The sequence below is a fragment of the Mytilus californianus genome, unplaced genomic scaffold (assembly GCF_021869535.1).
Source record: "Mytilus californianus isolate M0D057914Y unplaced genomic scaffold, xbMytCali1.0.p SCAF_2, whole genome shotgun sequence".
NCBI classification, from domain to species: domain Eukaryota; kingdom Metazoa; phylum Mollusca; class Bivalvia; order Mytilida; family Mytilidae; genus Mytilus; species Mytilus californianus.
Window position 1 is genome coordinate 138557484 of NW_026262668.1, and position 23384 is coordinate 138580867.

At 35.6% G+C, this 23384-nt stretch overlaps 1 protein-coding gene across 6 annotated transcripts in view; it reads right to left on the reverse strand.

Moving 5' to 3' along the window:
* Positions 1–23384, reverse strand: part of LOC127731217 (secernin-2-like) — a 57343-nt gene that overhangs the window by 33736 nt on the left and 223 nt on the right. For 2 of the 6 annotated variants that reach the window (XM_052240178.1, XM_052240179.1), the window contains exon 2: positions 19255–19427. In XM_052240178.1, the coding sequence (XP_052096138.1) occupies positions 19255–19413 (159 nt within the window). In that variant the 5' untranslated portion in view covers positions 19414–19427. Of the gene's footprint in view, positions 1–5083; positions 5165–5718; positions 5803–8477; positions 8559–11161; positions 11243–19254; positions 19428–23384 lie in introns of those variants that run through there. The other 4 variants (XM_052240184.1, XM_052240183.1, XM_052240182.1 and 1 more) reach the window with 4 other exon arrangements.

Genomic DNA, 23384 nt, shown 5'->3' on the forward strand with positions numbered 1-23384 from the left:
TACTTTACATAACTGTCTCAGCATTCTTAATACCTACCATAACTTTAGATCCTGGTTGGTGTTCCTGACTAGGACAATATACTTTACATAACTGTCTCAGCATTCTTAATACCAACCATAACTTTAGATCCTGGTTGGTGTTCCTGACGAGGACAATATACTTTATACAACTGTCTCAGCATTCTTAATACCTACCATAACTTTAGATCCTGGTTGGTGTTCCTGACTAGGAGAATATACTTTACATAACTGTCTCAGCATTCTTAATACCAACCATAACTTTAGATCCTGGTTGGTGTTCCTGACTAGGACAATATACTTTACATAACTGTCTCAGCATTCTTAATACCTACCATAACTTTAGATCCTGCTTGGTGTTCCTGACTTGGACAATATACTTTACATAACTGTCTCAGCATTCTTAATACCTACCATAACTTTAGATCCTGGTTGGTGTTCCTGACTAGGACAATATACTTTACATAACTGTCTCAGCATTCTTAATACCTACCATAACTTTAGATCCTGGTTGGTGTTCCTGACGAGGACAATATACTTTACATAACTGTCTCAGCATTCTTAATACCTACCATAACTTTAGATCCTGGTTGATGTTCCTGACGAGGACAATATACTTTACATAACTGTCTCAGCATTCTTAATATATACCATAACTTTAGATCCTGGTTGGTGTTCCTGACTTGGACAATATACTTTACATAACTGTCTCAGCATTCTTAATACCTACCATAACTTTAGATCCTGGTTGGTGTTCCTGACTTGGACAATATACTTTACATAACTGTCTCAGCATTCTTAATACCTACCATAACTTTAGATCCTGGTTGGTGTTCCTGACTTGGACAATATACTTTACATAACTGTCTCAGCATTCTTAATACCTACCATAACTTTAGATCCTGCTTGGTGTTCCTGACTAGGACAATATACTTTATATAACTGTCTCAGCATTCTTAATACCTACCATAACTTTAGATCCTGGTTGGTGTTCCTGACTAGGACAATATACTTTATATAACTGTCTCAGCATTCTTAATACCTACCATGACTTTAGATCCTGGTTGGCGTTCCTGACTAGGACAATATACTTTATATAACTGTCTCAGCATTCTTAATACCTACCATAACTTTAGATCCTGGTTGGTGTTCCTGACTAGGACAATATACTTTATATAACTGTCTCAGCATTCTTAATACCTACCATAACTTTAGATCCTGGTTGGTGTTCCCGACTAGGACAATATACTTTACATAACTGTCTCAGCATTCTTAATACCTACCATAACTTTAGATCCTGGTTGGTGTTCCTGACTAGGACAATATACTTTACATAACTGTCTCAGCATTCTTAATACCTACCATAACTTTAGATCCTGGTTGGTGTTCCTGACTAGGACAACATACTTTACATAACTGTCTCAGCATTCTTAATACCTACCATAACTTTAGATCCTGGTTGGTGTTCCTGACTGGGACAATATACTTTACATAACTGTCTCAGCATTCTAAATACCTACCATAACTTTAGATCCTGGTTGGTGTTCCTGACTAGGACAATATACTTTACATAACTGTCTCAGCATTCTTAATACCTACCATAACTTTAGATCCTGGTTGGTGTTCCTGACTAGGACAATATACTTTACATAACTGTCTCAGCATTCTTAATACCTACCATAACTTTAGATCCTGGTTGGTGTTCCTGACTAGGACAATATACTTTACATAACTGTCTCAGCATTCTAAATACCTACCATAACTTTAGATCCTGGTTGGTGTTCCTGACTGGGACAATATACTTTACATAACTGTCTCAGCATTCTTAATACCTACCATAACTTTAGATCCTGGTTGGTGTTCCTGACTGGGACAATATACTTTACATAACTGTCTCAGCATTCTTAATACCTACCATAACTTTAGATCCTGGTTGGTGTTCCTGACTGGGACAATATACTTTACATAACTGTCTCAGCATTCTTAATACCTACCATAACTTTAGATCCTGGTTGGTGTTCCTGACTGGGACAATATACTTTACATAACTGTCTCAGCATTCTTAATACCTACCATAACTTTAGATCCTGGTTGGTGTTCCTGACTAGGACAATATACTTTACATAACTGTCTCAGCATTCTTAATACCTACCATAACTTTAGATCCTGGTTGGTGTTCCTGACTGGGACAATATACTTTACATAACTGTCTCAGCATTCTTAATACCTACCATAACTTTAGATCCTGGTTGGTGTTCCTGACTAGGACAATATACTTTACATAACTGTCTCAGCATTCTTAATACCTACCATAACTTTAGATCCTGGTTGGTGTTCCTGACTGGGACAATATACTTTACATAACTGTCTCAGCATTCTTAATACCTACCATGACTTTAGATCCTGGTTGGTGTTCCTGACTGGGACAATATACTTTACATAACTGTCTCAGCATTCTTAATACCTACCATAACTTTAGATCCTGGTTGGTGTTCCTGACTAGGACAATATACTACATAACTGTCTCAGCATTCTTAATACCTACCATAACTTTAGATCCTGGTTGGTGTTCCTGACTAGGACAATATACTTTACATAAATGTCTCAGTATTCTTAATACCTACCATAACTTTAGATCCTGGTTGGTGTTCCTGACTAGGACAATATACTTTACATAACTGTCTCAGCATTCTTAATACCTACCATAACTTTAGATCCTGGTTGGTGTTCCTGACTAGGACAACATACTTTACATAACTGTCTCAGCATTCTTAATACCTACCATAACTTTAGATCCTGGTTGGTGTTCCTGACTAGGACAATATACTTTACATAACTGTCTCAGCATTCTTAATACCTACCATAACTTTAGATCCTGGTTGGTGTTCCTGACTAGGACAATATACTTTACATAACTGTCTCAGCATTCTTAATACCTACCATAACTTTAGATCCTGGTTGGTGTTCCTGACTAGGACAATATACTACATAACTGTCTCAGCATTCTTAATACCTACCATAACTTTAGATCCTGGTTGGTGTTCCTGACTAGGACAATTTACTACATAACTGTCTCAGCATTCTTAATACCTACCATAACTTTAGATCCTGGTTGGTGTTCCTGACTAAGACAATATACTTTACATAACTGTCTCAGCATTCTTAATACCTACCATAACTTTAGATCCTGGTTGGTGTTCCTGACTAGGACAACATACTTTACATAACTGTCTCAGCATTCTTAATACCTACCATAACTTTAGATCCTGGTTGGTGTTCCTGACTGGGACAATATACTTTACATAACTGTCTCAGCATTCTTAATACCTACCATAACTTTAGATCCTGGTTGGTGTTCCTGACTAGGACAATATACTTTACATAACTGTCTCAGCATTCTTAATACCTACCATAACTTTAGATCCTGGTTGGTGTTCCTGACTAGGACAATATACTTTACATAACTGTCTCAGCATTCTTAATACCTACCATAACTTTAGATCCTGGTTGGTGTTCCTGACTAGGACAATATACTTTACATAACTGTCTCAGCATTCTTAATACCTACCATAACTTTAGATCCTGGTTGGTGTTCCTGACTAGGACAATATACTACATAACTGTCTCAGCATTCTTAATACCTACCATAACTTTAGATCCTGGTTGGTGTTCCTGACTAGGACAATATACTTTACATAACTGTCTCAGCATTCTTAATACCTACCATAACTTTAGATCCTGGTTGGTGTTCCTGACTAGGACAATATACTTTACATAACTGTCTCAGCATTCTTAATACCTACCATAACTTTAGATCCTGGTTGGTGTTCCTTACTAGGACAATATACTTTACATAACTGTCTCAGCATTCTTAATACCTACCATAACTTTAGATCCTGGTTGGTGTTCCTGACTAGGACAATATACTTTACATAACTGTCTCAGCATTCTTAATACCTACCATAACTTTAGATCCTGGTTGGTGTTCCTGACTAGGACAATATACTTTACATAACTGTCTCAGCATTCTTAATACCTACCATAACTTTAGATCCTGGTTGGTGTTCCTGACTAGGACAATATACTTTACATAACTGTCTCAGCATTCTTAATACCTACCATAACTTTAGATCCTGGTTGGTGTTCCTGACTAGGACAATATACTACATAACTGTCTCAGCATTCTTAATACCTACCATAACTTTAGATCCTGGTTGGTGTTCCTGACAAGGACAATATACTTTACATAACTGTCTCAGCATTCTTAATACCTACCATAACTTTATATCCTGGTTGGTGTTCCTGACGAGGACAATATACTTTACATAACTGTCTCAGCATTCCTAATACCTACCATAACTTTAGATCCTGGTTGATGTTCCTTACTAGGACAATATACTTTACATAACTGTCTCAGCATTCTTAATACCTACCATAACTTTAGATCCTGGTTGGTGTTCCTGACTAGGACAATATACTTTACATAACTGTCTCAGCATTCTTAATACCTACCATAACTTTATATCCTGGTTGGTGTTCCTGACGAGGACAATATACTTTACATAACTGTCTCAGCATTCTTAATACCTACCATAACTTTAGATCCTGGTTGGTGTTCCTGACTAGGACAATATACTTTACATAACTGTCTCAGCATTCTTAATACCTACCATAACTTTAGATCCTGGTTGGTGTTCCTGACTAGGACAATATACTTTACATAACTGTCTCAGCATTCTTAATACCTACCATAACTTTAGATCCTGGTTGGTGTTCCTGAAGAGGACAATATACTTTACATAACTGTCTCAGCATTCTTAATACCTACCATAACTTTAGATCCTGGTTGGTGTTCCTGACTGGGACAATATACTTTACATAACTGTCTCAGCATTCTTAATACCTACCATAACTTTAGATCCTGGTTGATGTTCCTGACTAGGACAATATACTTTACATAACTGTCTCAGCATTCTTAATACCTACCATAACTTTAGATCCTGGTTGATGTTCCTTACTAGGACAATATACTTTACATAACTGTCTCAGCATTCTTAATACCTACCATAACTTTAGATCCTGGTTGATGTTCCTGACTAGGACAATATACTTTACATAACTGTCTCAGCATTCTTAATACCTACCATAACTTTAGATCCTGGTTGGTGTTCCTGACTGGGACAATATACTTTACATAACTGTCTCAGCATTCTTAATACCTACCATAACTTTAGATCCTGGTTGATGTTCCTGACTAGGACAATATACTTTACATAACTGTCTCAGCATTCTTAATACCTACCATAACTTTAGATCCTGGTTGATGTTCCTTACTAGGACAATATACTTTACATAACTGTCTCAGACTCTTAATACCTACCATAACTTTAGATCCTGGTTGGTGTTCCTTACTATGACAATATTAATATACTACATAACTGTCTCAGCATTCTTAATACCTACCATAACTTTAGATCCTGGTTGATGTTCCTGACTAGGACAATATACTTTATATAACTGTCTCAGCATTCTAAATACCTACCATAACTTTAGATCCTGGTTGGTGTTCCTGACTAGGACAATATACTTTATATAACTGTCTCAGCATTCTTAATACCTACCATAACTTTAGATCATGGTTGGTGTTCCTGACTAGGACAATATACTTTATATAACTGTCTCAGCATTCTTAATACCTACCATAACTTTAGATCCTGGTTGATGTTCCTGACTAGGACAATATACTTTACATAACTGTCTCAGCATTCTTAATACCTACCATAACTTTAGATTCTGGTTGGTGTTCCTGACTAGGACAATATACTTTACATAACTGTCTCAGCATTCTTAATACCTACCATAACTTTATATCCTGGTTGGTGTTCCTGACGAGGACAATATACTTTACATAACTGTCTCAGCATTCCTAATACCTACCATAACTTTAGATCCTGGTTGATGTTCCTTACTAGGACAATATACCACATAAATGTCTCAGCATTCTTAATACCTACCATAACTTTAGATCCTGGTTGGTGTTCCTGACTAGGACAATATACTTTACATAACTGTCTCAGTATTCTTAATACCTACCATAACTTTAGATCCTGGTTGATGTTCCTTACTAGGACAATATACCACATAACTGTCTCAGCATTCTTAATACCTAACATAACTTTATATCCTGGTTGGTGTTCCTGACGAGGACAATATACTTTACATAACTGTCTCAGCATTCTTAATACCTACCATAACTTTATATCCTGGTTGGTGTTCCTGACTAGGACAATATACTTTACATAACTGTCTCAGCATTCTTAATACCTACCATAACTTTAGATCCGGGTTGGTGTTCCTGACTAGGACAATATACTTTACATAACTGTCTCAGCATTCTTAATACCTACCATAACTTTATATCCTGGTTGGTGTTCCTGACGAGGACAATATACTTTACATAACTGTCTCAGCATTCTTAATACCTACCATAACTTTAGATCCGGGTTGGTGTTCCTGACTAGGACAATATACTTTACATAACTGTCTCAGCATTCTTAATACCTACCATAACTTTAGATCCTGGTTGGTGTTCCTGACTAGGACAATATACTTTACATAACTGTCTCAGCATTCTTAATACCTACCATAACTTTAGATCCTGGTTGGTGTTCCTGACTAGGACAATATACTTTACATAACTGTCTCAGCATTCTTAATACCTACCATAACTTTAGATCCTGGTTGGTGTTCCTGACGAGGACAATATACTTTACATAACTGTCTCAGCATTCTTAATACCTACCATAACTTTATATCCTGGTTGGTGTTCCTGACGAGGACAATATACTTTACATAACTGTCTCAGCATTCTTAATACCTACCATAACTTTAGATCCTGGTTGGTGTTCCTGACGAGGACAATATACTTTACATAACTGTCTCAGCATTCTTAATACCTACCATAACTTTATATCCTGGTTGGTGTTCCTGACGAGGACAATATACTTTACATAACTGTCTCAGCATTCTTAATACCTACCATAACTTTAGATCCTGGTTGGTGTTCCTGACGAGGACAATATACTTTACATAACTGTCTCAGCATTCTTAATACCTACCATAACTTTATATCCTGGTTGGTGTTCCTGACGAGGACAATATACTTTACATAACTGTCTCAGCATTCTTAATACCTACCATAACTTTAGATCCGGGTTGGTGTTCCTGACTAGGACAATATACTTTACATAACTGTCTCAGCATTCTTAATACCTACCATAACTTTATATCCTGGTTGGTGTTCCTGACTAGGACAATATACTTTACATAACTGTCTCAGCATTCTTAATACCTACCATAACTTTAGATCCTGGTTGGTGTTCCTGACTAGGACAATATACTTTACATAACTGTCTCAGCATTCTTAATACCTACCATAACTTTAGATCCTGGTTGGTGTTCCTGACTAGGACAATATACTTTACATAACTGTCTCAGCATTCTTAATACCTAACATAACTTTAGATCCTGATTGGTGTTCCTGACTAGGACAATATACTTTACATAACTGTCTCAGCATTCTTAATACCTACCATAACTTTAGATCCTGGTTGGTGTTCCTGACTAGGACAATATACTTTACATAACTGTCTCAGCATTCTTAATACCTAACATAACTTTAGATCCTGGTTGGTGTTCCTGACTAGGACAATATACTTTACATAACTGTCTCAGCATTCTTAATACCTAACATAACTTTAGATCCTGGTTGGTGTTCCTGACTAGGACAATATACTTTACATAACTGTCTCAGCATTCTTAATACCTACCATAACTTTAGATCCTGGTTGGTGTTCCTGACTAGGACAATATACTTTACATAACTGTCTCAGCATTCTTAATACCTAACATAACTTTAGATCCTGGTTGGTGTTCCTGACTAGGACAATATACTTTACATAACTGTCTCAGCATTCTTAATACCTACCATAACTTTAGATCCTGGTTGGTGTTCCTGACAAGGACAATATACTTTACATAACTGTCTCAGCATTCTTAATACCTACCATAACTTTATATCCTGGTTGGTGTTCCTGACGAGGACAATATACTTTACATAACTGTCTCAGCATTCCTAATACCTACCATAACTTTAGATCCTGGTTGATGTTCCTTACTAGGACAATATACTTTACATAACTGTCTCAGCATTCTTAATACCTACCATAACTTTAGATCCTGGTTGGTGTTCCTGACTAGGACAATATACTTTACATAACTGTCTCAGCATTCTTAATACCTACCATAACTTTATATCCTGGTTGGTGTTCCTGACGAGGACAATATACTTTACATAACTGTCTCAGCATTCTTAATACCTACCATAACTTTAGATCCTGGTTGGTGTTCCTGACTAGGACAATATACCACATAACTGTCTCAGCATTCTTAATACCTACCATAACTTTAGATCCTGGTTGGTGTTCCTTACTAGGACAATATACTTTACATAACTGTCTCAGCATTCTTAATATATACCATAACTTTAGATCCTGGTTGGTGTTCCTGACTAGGACAATATACTTTATATAACTGTCTCAGCATTCTTAATACCTACCATAACTTTAGATCCTGGTTGGTGTTCCTGACTAGGACAATATACTTTACATAACTGTCTCAGCATTCTTAATACCTACCATAACTTTAGATCCTGGTTGGTGTTCCTGACTAGGAAAATATACTTTACATAATTGTCTCAGCATTCTTAATACCTACCATAACTTTAGATCCTGGTTGGTGTTCCTGACGAGGACAATATACTTTACATAACTGTCTCAGCATTCTTAATACCTACCATAACTTTAGATCCTGGTTGGTGTTTCTGATTAGGACAATATACTTTACATAACTGTCTCAGCATTCTTAATATATACCATAACTTTATATCCTGGTTGGTGTTCCTGACTAGGACAATATACTTTACATAACTGTCTCAGCATTCTTAATACCTACCATAACTTTAGATCCGGGTTGGTGTTCCTGACTAGGACAATATACTTTACATAACTGTCTCAGCATTCTTAATACCTACCATAACTTTATATCCTGGTTGGTGTTCCTGACGAGGACAATATACTTTACATAACTGTCTCAGCATTCTTAATACCTACCATAACTTTAGATCCGGGTTGGTGTTCCTGACTAGGACAATATACTTTACATAACTGTCTCAGCATTCTTAATACCTACCATAACTTTAGATCCTGGTTGGTGTTCCTGACTAGGACAATATACTTTACATAACTGTCTCAGCATTCTTAATACCTACCATAACTTTAGATCCTGGTTGGTGTTCCTGACTAGGACAATATACTTTACATAACTGTCTCAGCATTCTTAATACCTACCATAACTTTAGATCCTGGTTGGTGTTCCTGACGAGGACAATATACTTTACATAACTGTCTCAGCATTCTTAATACCTACCATAACTTTAGATCCTGGTTGGTGTTCCTGACGAGGACAATATACTTTACATAACTGTCTCAGCATTCTTAATACCTACCATAACTTTAGATCCTGGTTGGTGTTCCTGACGAGGACAATATACTTTACATAACTGTCTCAGCATTCTTAATACCTACCATAACTTTATATCCTGGTTGGTGTTCCTGACGAGGACAATATACTTTACATAACTGTCTCAGCATTCTTAATACCTACCATAACTTTAGATCCTGGTTGGTGTTCCTGACGAGGACAATATACTTTACATAACTGTCTCAGCATTCTTAATACCTACCATAACTTTATATCCTGGTTGGTGTTCCTGACGAGGACAATATACTTTACATAACTGTCTCAGCATTCTTAATACCTACCATAACTTTAGATCCGGGTTGGTGTTCCTGACTAGGACAATATACTTTACATAACTGTCTCAGCATTCTTAATACCTACCATAACTTTATATCCGGGTTGGTGTTCCTGACTAGGACAATATACTTTACATAACTGTCTCAGCATTCTTAATACCTACCATAACTTTAGATCCTGGTTGGTGTTCCTGACTAGGACAATATACTTTACATAACTGTCTCAGCATTCTTAATACCTACCATAACTTTAGATCCTGGTTGGTGTTCCTGACTAGGACAATATACTTTACATAACTGTCTCAGCATTCTTAATACCTAACATAACTTTAGATCCTGGTTGGTGTTCCTGACTAGGACAATATACTTTACATAACTGTCTCAGCATTCTTAATACCTACCATAACTTTAGATCCTGGTTGGTGTTCCTGACTAGGACAATATACTTTACATAACTGTCTCAGCATTCTTAATACCTAACATAACTTTAGATCCTGGTTGGTGTTCCTGACTAGGACAATATACTTTACATAACTGTCTCAGCATTCTTAATACCTAACATAACTTTAGATCCTGGTTGGTGTTCCTGACTAGGACAATATACTTTACATAACTGTCTCAGCATTCTTAATACCTACCATAACTTTAGATCCTGGTTGGTGTTCCTGACTAGGACAATATACTTTACATAACTGTCTCAGCATTCTTAATACCTAACATAACTTTAGATCCTGGTTGGTGTTCCTGACTAGGACAATATACTTTACATAACTGTCTCAGCATTCTTAATACCTACCATAACTTTAGATCCTGGTTGGTGTTCCTGACAAGGACAATATACTTTACATAACTGTCTCAGCATTCTTAATACCTACCATAACTTTATATCCTGGTTGGTGTTCCTGACGAGGACAATATACTTTACATAACTGTCTCAGCATTCCTAATACCTACCATAACTTTAGATCCTGGTTGATGTTCCTTACTAGGACAATATACTTTACATAACTGTCTCAGCATTCTTAATACCTACCATAACTTTAGATCCTGGTTGGTGTTCCTGACTAGGACAATATACTTTACATAACTGTCTCAGCATTCTTAATACCTACCATAACTTTATATCCTGGTTGGTGTTCCTGACGAGGACAATATACTTTACATAACTGTCTCAGCATTCTTAATACCTACCATAACTTTAGATCCTGGTTGGTGTTCCTGACTAGGACAATATACCACATAACTGTCTCAGCATTCTTAATACCTACCATAACTTTAGATCCTGGTTGGTGTTCCTTACTAGGACAATATACTTTACATAACTGTCTCAGCATTCTTAATATATACCATAACTTTAGATCCTGGTTGGTGTTCCTGACTAGGACAATATACTTTATATAACTGTCTCAGCATTCTTAATACCTACCATAACTTTAGATCCTGGTTGGTGTTCCTGACTAGGACAATATACTTTACATAACTGTCTCAGCATTCTTAATACCTACCATAACTTTAGATCCTGGTTGGTGTTCCTGACTAGGAAAATATACTTTACATAATTGTCTCAGCATTCTTAATACCTACCATAACTTTAGATCCTGGTTGGTGTTCCTGACGAGGACAATATACTTTACATAACTGTCTCAGCATTCTTAATACCTACCATAACTTTAGATCCTGGTTGGTGTTTCTGATTAGGACAATATACTTTACATAACTGTCTCAGCATTCTTAATATATACCATAACTTTAGATCCTGGTTGGTGTTCCTGACTAGGACAATATACTTTACATAATTGTCTCAGCATTCTTAATACCTACCATAACTTTAGATCCTGGTTGGTGTTCCTGACTAGGACAATATACTTTACATAATTGTCTCAGCATTCTTAATACCTACCATAACTTTATATCCTGGTTGGTGTTCCTGACGAGGACAATATACTTTACATAACTGTCTCAGCATTCCTAATACCTACCATAACTTTAGATCCTGCTTGGTGTTCCTGACTAGGACAATATACTTTACATAACTGTCTCAGCATTCTTAATATATACCATAACTTTAGATCCTGGTTGGTGTTCCTGACTAGGACAATATACTTTACATAACTGTCTCAGCATTCTAAATACCTACCATAACTTTAGATCCTGGTTGATGTTCCTTACTAGGACAATATACTTTACATAACTGTCTCAGCATTCTTAATACCTACCATAACTTTATATCCTGGTTGGTGTTCCTGACGAGGACAATATACTTTACATAACTGTCTCAGCATTCTTAATACCTACCATAACTTTATATCCTGGTTGGTGTTCCTGACGAGGACAATATACTTTACATAACTGTCTCAGCATTCTTAATACCTACCATAACTTTAGATCCTGGTTGGTGTTTCTGATTAGGACAATATACTTTTCATAACTGTCTCAGCATTCTTAATATATACCATAACTTTAGATCCTGGTTGGTGTTCCTGACTAGGACAATATACTTTACATAATTGTCTCAGCATTCTTAATACCTACCATAACTTTAGATCCTGGTTGGTGTTCCTGACTAGGACAATATACTTTACATAATTGTCTCAGCATTCTTAATACCTACCATAACTTTAGATCCTGGTTGGTGTTCCTGACTAGGACAATATACCACATAACTGTCTCAGCATTCTTAATACCTACCATAACTTTAGATCCTGGTTGGTGTTCCTGACTAGGACAATATACCACATAACTGTCTCAGCATTCTTAATACCTACCATAACTTTAGATCTTGGTTGGTGTTCCCGACTAGGACAATATACCACAAAACTGTCTCAGCATTCTTAATACCTACCATAACTTTAGATCCTGGTTGGTGTTCCTGACTAGGACAATATACTTTATATAACTGTCTCAGCATTCTTAATACCTACCATAACTTTAGATCCTGGTTGGTGTTCCTGACTAGGACAATATACTTTACATAACTGTCTCAGCATTCTTAATACCTACCATAACTTTAGATCCTGGTTGGTGTTCCTGACTAGGACAATATACTTTACATAACTGTCTCAGCATTCTTAATACCTAACATAATTTTAGATCCTGGTTGGTGTTCCTGACTAGGACAATATACTTTACATAACTGTCTCAGCATTCTTAATACCTACCATAACTTTAGATCCTGGTTGGTGTTCCTGACAAGGACAATATACTTTACATAACTGTCTCAGCATTCTTAATACCTACCATAACTTTATATCCTGGTTGGTGTTCCTGACGAGGACAATATACTTTACATAACTGTCTCAGCATTCCTAATACCTACCATAACTTTAGATCCTGGTTGATGTTCCTTACTAGGACAATATACTTTACATAACTGTCTCAGCATTCTTAATACCTACCATAACTTTAGATCCTGGTTGGTGTTCCTGACTAGGACAATATACTTTACATAACTGTCTCAGCATTCTTAATACCTACCATAACTTTATATCCTGGTTGGTGTTCCTGACGAGGACAATATACTTTACATAACTGTCTCAGCATTCTTAATACCTACCATAACTTTAGATCCTGGTTGGTGTTCCTGACTAGGACAATATACCACATAACTGTCTCAGCATTCTTAATACCTACCATAACTTTAGATCCTGGTTGGTGTTCCTTACTAGGACAATATACTTTACATAACTGTCTCAGCATTCTTAATATATACCATAACTTTAGATCCTGGTTGGTGTTCCTGACTAGGACAATATACTTTATATAACTGTCTCAGCATTCTTAATACCTACCATAACTTTAGATCCTGGTTGGTGTTCCTGACTAGGACAATATACTTTACATAACTGTCTCAGCATTCTTAATACCTACCATAACTTTAGATCCTGGTTGGTGTTCCTGACTAGGAAAATATACTTTACATAATTGTCTCAGCATTCTTAATACCTACCATAACTTTAGATCCTGGTTGGTGTTCCTGACGAGGACAATATACTTTACATAACTGTCTCAGCATTCTTAATACCTACCATAACTTTAGATCCTGGTTGGTGTTTCTGATTAGGACAATATACTTTACATAACTGTCTCAGCATTCTTAATATATACCATAACTTTAGATCCTGGTTGGTGTTCCTGACTAGGACAATATACTTTACATAATTGTCTCAGCATTCTTAATACCTACCATAACTTTAGATCCTGGTTGGTGTTCCTGACTAGGACAATATACTTTACATAATTGTCTCAGCATTCTTAATACCTACCATAACTTTATATCCTGGTTGGTGTTCCTGACGAGGACAATATACTTTACATAACTGTCTCAGCATTCCTAATACCTACCATAACTTTAGATCCTGCTTGGTGTTCCTGACTAGGACAATATACTTTACATAACTGTCTCAGCATTCTTAATATATACCATAACTTTAGATCCTGGTTGGTGTTCCTGACTAGGACAATATACTTTACATAACTGTCTCAGCATTCTAAATACCTACCATAACTTTAGATCCTGGTTGATGTTCCTTACTAGGACAATATACTTTACATAACTGTCTCAGCATTCTTAATACCTACCATAACTTTATATCCTGGTTGGTGTTCCTGACGAGGACAATATACTTTACATAACTGTCTCAGCATTCTTAATACCTACCATAACTTTATATCCTGGTTGGTGTTCCTGACGAGGACAATATACTTTACATAACTGTCTCAGCATTCTTAATACCTACCATAACTTTAGATCCTGGTTGGTGTTTCTGATTAGGACAATATACTTTACATAACTGTCTCAGCATTCTTAATATATACCATAACTTTAGATCCTGGTTGGTGTTCCTGACTAGGACAATATACTTTACATAATTGTCTCAGCATTCTTAATACCTACCATAACTTTAGATCCTGGTTGGTGTTCCTGACTAGGACAATATACTTTACATAATTGTCTCAGCATTCTTAATACCTACCATAACTTTAGATCCTGGTTGGTGTTCCTGACTAGGACAATATACCACATAACTGTCTCAGCATTCTTAATACCTACCATAACTTTAGATCCTGGTTGGTGTTCCTGACTAGGACAATATACCACATAACTGTCTCAGCATTCTTAATACCTACCATAACTTTAGATCTTGGTTGGTGTTCCCGACTAGGACAATATACCACAAAACTGTCTCAGCATTCTTAATACCTACCATAACTTTAGATCCTGGTTGGTGTTCCTGACTAGGACAATATACTTTATATAACTGTCTCAGCATTCTTAATACCTACCATAACTTTAGATCCTGGTTGGTGTTCCTGACTAGGACAATATACTTTATATAACTGTCTCAGCATTCTTAATACCTACCATAACTTTAGATCCTGGTTGGTGTTCCTGACAAGGACAATATACTTTACATAACTGTCTCAGCATTCTTAATACCTACCATAACTTTAGATCCTGGTTGGTGTTCCTGACTAGGACAATATACTTTACATAACTGTCTCAGCATTCTTAATACCTACCATAACTTTAGATTCTGGTTTGTGTTCCTGACTAGGACAATATACTTTACATAACTGTCTCAGCATTCTAAATACCTACCATAACTTTAGATTCTGGTTGGTGTTCCTGACTAGGACAATATACTTTACATAACTGTCTCAGCATTCTAAATACCTACCATAACTTTAGATCCTGGTGGGTGTTCCTGACTAGGACAATATACTTTATATAACTGTCTAAGCATTCTTAATACCTACCATAACTTTAGATCCTGGTTGGTGTTCCTGACTAGGACAATATACTTTACATAACTGTCTCAGCATTCTTAATACCTACCATAACTTTAGATCCTGGTTGGTGTTCCCGACTAGGACAATATACCACAAAACTGTCTAAGCATTCTAAATACCTACCATAACTTTAGATCCTGGTTGGTGTTCCTGACTAGGACAATATACTTTACATAACTGTCTCAGCATTCTTAATACCTACCATAACTTTAGATTCTGGTTGGTGTTCCTGACTAGGACAATATACTTTACATAACTGTCTCAGCATTCTTAATACCTAACATAACTTTAGATCCTGGTTGGTGTTCCTGACTAGGACAATATACTTTACATAACTGTCTCAGCATTCTTAATACCTACCATAACTTTAGATCCTGGTTGGTGTTCCCGACTAGGACAATATACCACAAAACTGTCTAAGCATTCTAAATACCTACCATAACTTTAGATCCTGGTTGGTGTTCCTGACTAGGACAATATACTTTACATAACTGTCTCAGCATTCTTAATACCTACCATAACTTTAGATTCTGGTTGGTGTTCCTGACTAGGACAATATACTTTACATAACTGTCTCAGCATTCTTAATACCTAACATAACTTTAGATCCTGGTTGGTGTTCCTGACAAGGACAATATACTTTACATAACTGTCTCAGCATTCTTAATACCTACCATAACTTTAGATCCTGGTTGGTGTTCCTGACTAGGACAATATACTTTACATAACTGTCTCAGCATTCTTAATACCTACCATAACTTTAGATCCTGGTGGGTGTTCCTGACTAGGACAATATACTTTACATAACTGTCTCAGCATTCTAAATACCTACCATAACTTTAGATCCTGGTTGGTGTTCCTGACTAGGACAATATACTTTACATAACTGTCTCAGCATTCTTAATACCTACCATAACTTTAGATCCTGGTTGGTGTTCCTGACTAGGACAATATACTTTACATAACTGTCTCAGCATTCTAAATACCTACCATAACTTTAGATCCTGGTTGGTGTTCCTGACTAGGACAATATACTTTACATAACTGTCTCAGCATTCTTAATACCTACCATAACTTTAGATCTTGGTTGGTGTTCCTGACTAGGACAATATACCACATAACTGTCTCAGCATTCTTAATACCTACCATAACTTTAGATCCTGGTTGGTGTTCCTGACTAGGACAATATACTTTACATAACTGTCTCAGCATTCTTAATATATACCATAACTTTAGATTCTGGTTGGTGTTCCTGACTAGACCAATATACTTTACATAACTGTCTCAGCATTCTTAATATATACCTACCATAACTTTAGATCCTGGTTGGTGTTCCTGACTAGGACAATATACTTTATATAACTGTCTCAGCATTCTTAATACCTACCATAACTTTAGATCCTGGTTGGTGTTCCTGACTAGGACAATATACTACATAACTGTCTCTGCATTCTAAATACCTACCATAACTTTAGATCCTGGTTGGTGTTCCTGACTAGGACAATATACTACATAACTGTCTCAGCATTCTAAATACCTACCATAACTTTAGATCCGGGTTGGTGTTCCTGACTAGGACAATATACTTTACATAACTGTCTCAGCATTCTTAATACCTACCATAACTTTAGATCCTGGTTGGTGTTCCTGACTAGGAAAATATACTTTACATAATTGTCTCAGCATTCTTAATACCTATTATAACTTTAGATCCTGGTTGGTGTTCCTGACTAGGACAATATACTTTACATAACTGTCTCAGCATTCTTAATACCTACCATAACTTTAGATCCTGGTTGGTGTTCCTGACTAGGACAATATACTTTACATAACTGTCTCAACATTCTTAATACCTACCATAACTTTAGATCCTGGTTGGTGTTCCTGACTAGGACAATATACCACATAACTGTCTCAGCATTCTTAATACCTACCATAACTTTAGATCCTGGTTGGTGTTCCTGACTAGGACAATATACCACATAACTGTCTCAGCATTCTTAATACCTACCATAACTTTAGATCCTGGTTGGTGTTCCTGACTAGGACAATATACTACATAACTGTCTCAGCATTCTTAATACCTACCATAACTTTAGATCCTGCTTGGTGTTCCTGACTAGGACAATATACTTTACATAACTGTCTCAACATTCTTAATACCTACCATAACTTTAGATCCTGCTTGGTGTTCCTGACTAGGACAATATACTTTACATAACTGTCTCAGCATTCTTAATACCTACCATAACTTTAGATCCTGGTTGGTGTTCCTGACTAGGACAATATACTACATAACTGTCTCAGCATTCTTAATACCTACCATAGCTTTAGATCCTGGTTGGTGTTCCTGACTAGGACAATATACTTTATATAACTGTCTCAGCATTCTTAATACCTACCATAACTTTAGATCCTGGTTGGTGTTCCTGACTAGGACAATATACCACATAACTGTTTCAGCATTCTTAATACCTACCATAACTTTAGATCCTGGTTGGTGTTCCTGACTAGGACAATATACTTTACATAACTGTCTCAGCATTCTTAATACCTACCATAACTTTAGATCCTGGTTGGTGTTCCTGACTAGGACAATATACTACATAACTGTCTCAGCATTCTTAATACCTACCATAACTTTAGATCCTGGTTGGTGTTCCTGACTAGGACAATATACTTTACATAACTGTCTCAGCATTCTTAATACCTACCATAACTTTAGATCCTGGTTGGTGTTCCTGACTAGGACAATATACCACATAACTGTCTCAGCATTCTTAATACCTACCATAACTTTAGATCCTGGTTGATGTTCCTGACTAGGACAATATACCACATAACTGTCTCAGCATTCTTAATACCTACCATAACTTTAGATCCTGGTTGGTGTTCCTGACTAGGACAATATACTTTACATAACTGTCTCAGCATTCTTAATACCTACCATAACTTTAGATCCTGCTTGATGTTCCTGACTAGGACAATATACTTTACATAACTGTCTCAACATTCTTAATACCTACCATAACTTTAGATCCTGGTTGGTGTTCCTGACTAGGACAATATACTACATAACTGTCTCAGCATTCTTAATACCTACCATAGCTTTAGATCCTGGTTGGTGTTCCTGACTAGGACAATATACCACATAACTGTCTCAGCATTCTTAATACCTACCATAACTTTAGATCCTGGTGGGTGTTCCTGACTAGGACAATATACTTTACATAACTGTCTCAGCATTCTTAATACCTACCATAACTTTAGATCCTGCTTGGTGTTCCTGACTAGGACAATATACTTTACATAACTGTCTCAGCATTCTTAATACCTACCATAACTTTAGATCCTGGTTGGTGTTCCTGACTAGGACAATATACCACATAACTGTCTCAGCATTCTTAATACCTACCATAACTTTAAATCCTGCTTGGTGTTCCTTACTAGGACAATATACTTTACATAACTGTATCAGCATTCTTAATACCTACCATAACTTTAGATCCTGGTTGGTGTTCCTGACTAGGACAATATACCACATAACTGTCTCAGCATTCTTAATACCTACCATAACTTTAGATCCTGGTTGGTGTTCCTTACTAGGATAATATTCCACTTCCTGTACTTCGTCATCAGGTCTATCTGAATTCTTTCCAAATATTACACACCCATCAGCAGTGGATGGTGGAAGAGCAACAAATGTGTCACAAGATTGAGGTTTGGCCATCTTCAATTCAAATTCTGAAATGGAAATAAATTTCTTAAAATCAATTAAGATATATTTATTGAGAATGACTGCCTTTTATATTTGAAAATTAATGTGAATCTATTAGTTTTGTTATTAATAATTACCAGGCCTTTCAACTGTATGTTGCTATGGATAATACCATGCATGTAGCATGGCAATACATAGTCCCCTACAGTTTAAAAATTCATTGTATTGGAACTAAATTCTAACTTGATCTATAACTTGTCATGGTGTAAACTATATAACAAATATCAAGTCAATATCTTCAAGCATGACGAAAAAAAGTGTTAAAAATTGATTATTTAAGTGAATTTTCTAAGCCCAAGGACCATAACTCTGCACAAAATCATCAGACCGGAACAAAATTCGAATTTGATCTGTAACTTGTCATGATAAAACTATATACCAATTTTCAAATCAATATCTTCAAGCATGACAAAAAAAAGTGTGAAAAACTGATCATTTGAGTGAATTTTCTAAGTCCAAGGACCATAACTCTGCACAAAATCATCAGACGAGAACAAAATTCAAACTTGATCTGTAACTTGTCATGATAAAACAATACACCAAATATCAAATCAATATCTTCAAGCTTGAAGAAAAAAAGTGGAAAACTGATTTGCCGGACTGATGGACAGACAGACAGACAGACAGACAGAGTGCAAACCTAAAGTCCCCTTCGACTTCGTCGGTAGGGGACTAATTACTATAATGACTATGAATCAAACTGTTGTAGATTTAGCAGTGAAATTTTCATTACAATTGAACCAAAAAAATAGACATGTTGTGTGGAACTTTCAAAATTTGATAAACTTTCTGAAAAATTTATTAATAAATCACCAGTGTTTTCAAAGTGTTAAAAATTTAAATAAACATGATAAAAGTGCATGACGATGAAAAAGTTTGAACTTTAAAGATACAAAATTTGAATCCAACAAAGACATGAAAAGATGATGTTTTAGAATTTAAAAAATAAAATTAGTTTGAGATTCTTTTCAATAACAATGAAGCAACTAAAACTATTGCATGTTTTGGCAGATTTCAAAAATATCTTGATGATTGACCTCGATGAGAGACACTAAGATAAGGTAAGTTTGTACTGAAAAATGAATCAAACAATGGACAATAGCAATGGACAGACAAGTTTACAACACCAACAAGTTGCTTGAACAAAAGACTTCTTTAAAGAGTTCAACCGACTGCATTATTCATGACCCCATGGAGGACCTTGAAAAAGCCAGCACTAGGAAGACCACAGAGGGTTAAAAATTGTAGTATATCCATTTTCAAGTATATAAATAGCACATTCTACAATTTTACTCAACAAATATGTAAATGTATCTTTTATTCACCTACTAATGCCCTTCTTTAATATGACCAGCAAATCCCATAGGTTAAAATGACTGTCATAGTAATCTAGGACTAGCTTTAATCGTCAATCATGTACAGATCAATGCCTTGAAAAATTTATTTTCAAATCTCTCAGGATTTATCTTCATACAAAATGATACATGAGAACGTCACACAATAATAAAGTAAAACAATGTCATTTTTAGGAGAATAAACTTGAAATTTGTTTTTCGTAAATTGTTTTGTTATAAATTAGGCATGTTAGCATACCTGCCAACCTCTGATACTTCGAAGAGGGGAGATCTCCCCCTCAGCTAAGACAGCTGAGTGGGAGATTTTGCGCGAACGACATTTTCAAGTGAAAAATATAACCTGTTTATTTATTTATTTACAAAACACAAATAAGAGTAAATAGATATACTTTATTTCTTCAATAATGCTTACAACCTATACAAGGTGTGTTGGTTTGTTTATATACTTTTTCAATGTCTTTGACATTTATGTCCCTTCAGGCCAGCATACCCCAGAGATATGTCTGTTTCAAAAGATCATCTTTAATGTATCGAATGGTGCAATATATGTATGAACAGTCACTTTAAAGTCTCAAATGGAAGTTTTTTAACAACCTTGACTGGCTATACAGCCCTTGCACTGTCGGTTTAAAGTCTCAATAGTGAAATACATCTCTTATAAATTTCAATTTAAACATTGAATAGAAGTATAGATCTATTAAATGATTTTCAAAATATAAATATATTTTTTGTCCTAAGGTCTTAAAAATCATTAAATTACCATCCTTTTATGATTTTTTGTTCAATTTGTATTTAATTTATATTCTTTAACCAATTTACATTATTTTAAGCAGGGTAACTTAAAACAGGATTAAACAGGGGAAGTAACCCAAAATTTCTTTGAAGTGTTTTCAAATATACAAATCTTGCGGTAAACAGTCAGAGATATAACTCTATAGGGTTATTACAGAAAATAACTTGCGTGTGTTATTACAGATACTTTCATGAGTTGTCTTCTCTTTATTCCTTAAATTTTCTAAATCTGTAATAACATATGTTTGTTATTTGTAAAATAGATCAAAAATATTTTAATTTATAGTGGGCTCTAGGGAACTCTTCAGACTTTGCGCAGAAACTAAATGCATAGCCTTGATAACTAATTTTTTAATTAAATTAATACATTTTTGATTAACCATGGTGAATCAATGAGACAAGGCTTTTAAGGGATAAACTTAGCTGTAATAACAAGGCTTAGTTATTAAAGGAATGTAACTTATTAAATGAGACACTTGGGAATTACTGGGAAGCTTGCGCAGACCCTCATTACATGCTCTGGTCATTATTTCTTACAATGAATTAAAATACATTGTAATTAAGCATGATGTATGTCTGAGCAAATGCTTTGGAGTGATACAGAGAAGCTGTGATAACACCCTTTAGTTATTACAGGCATACTTTTTCTGTAATAACATAGGTGTACTATGCAAAATTGGCAAACTATGAACTGGTATATCTTTCTATAGTTAAGTATACATAAAGACAATAGTAATATCAATAGAACTTGTATACATTTTAACTAAACTAATGATGTATATTGTCCCTTTGAAACATGTAACATACATATGTTATCATAGTTCTTTGATTTTTTAGTCCACAATAACAAATGTATGTTATTTTTCTGTAATAACCCTATAGAGATATATCCCTGACTGGTAAAAGTTGTTAATGATCGTTAATTAGTATTATGTTTGACACCCAAGCTGTCATGTGAAGCCATTTAATTTACAGGTAAAAAATACCTTCATCAGTGACACAAAAACGTTATTAATGTTGACTGGTCAATTAAAAGTAAAATATCCAAAAGCGGGATATTTGATACTACCGCACGGGAGGGGAACCGCAAGCGAGAGATTTCCGGAATTTCGTCATTTGAGCAGGAGTCTCCCACTCAAAACGGGAGGGTTGGCAGGTATGTGTTAGGCAGTTACATGTAGTTTTCTCAATTGAATTGTTTCATATTTTTCATGTCTGGGCCTTTTATATATATACATATAACTATACAGTATGGGTTTTCTCATTGTTGAAGGCCGTATGGTTGCCTTTAATTGCTTACATCCACTTTATTTGAACTTTGGTGGATAGTTGCACATTTTAACATGATAAACTTGAGGCATATACATGATATAACTAAAATTAAAGCACAACTAAAAATTAAGCACCAGAGTAAATTTAAGGTTCATGTAGTAAAATGGCTGCACTTTCACCTCAATATTTACTCTGAGTACAGACAAACCTGTGCATCTGAAAAAGTTTTAAGGCATATAGGCTTTATAGCATGCCCTAGGCCTAGATAAATAAAATTTAAATGCATTGTTTGTTTTAGGAGGAATGGAGGAAAGTGCACTGCAAAATCCTGTTTTTTTTTACTTTTTTTTTTACTTTTTGGCATGCTATGCCTTAAAACTTTTCCAGATACACAGGTTTGTCTGTACTCAAGTGTAAATTTTGAGTAGAAAAATTATGCAGCCATTTTAGCCAAAGTCGGCAAAGGGTCCACATCATGGCACATGAACCTTTAAGCACTAAAAA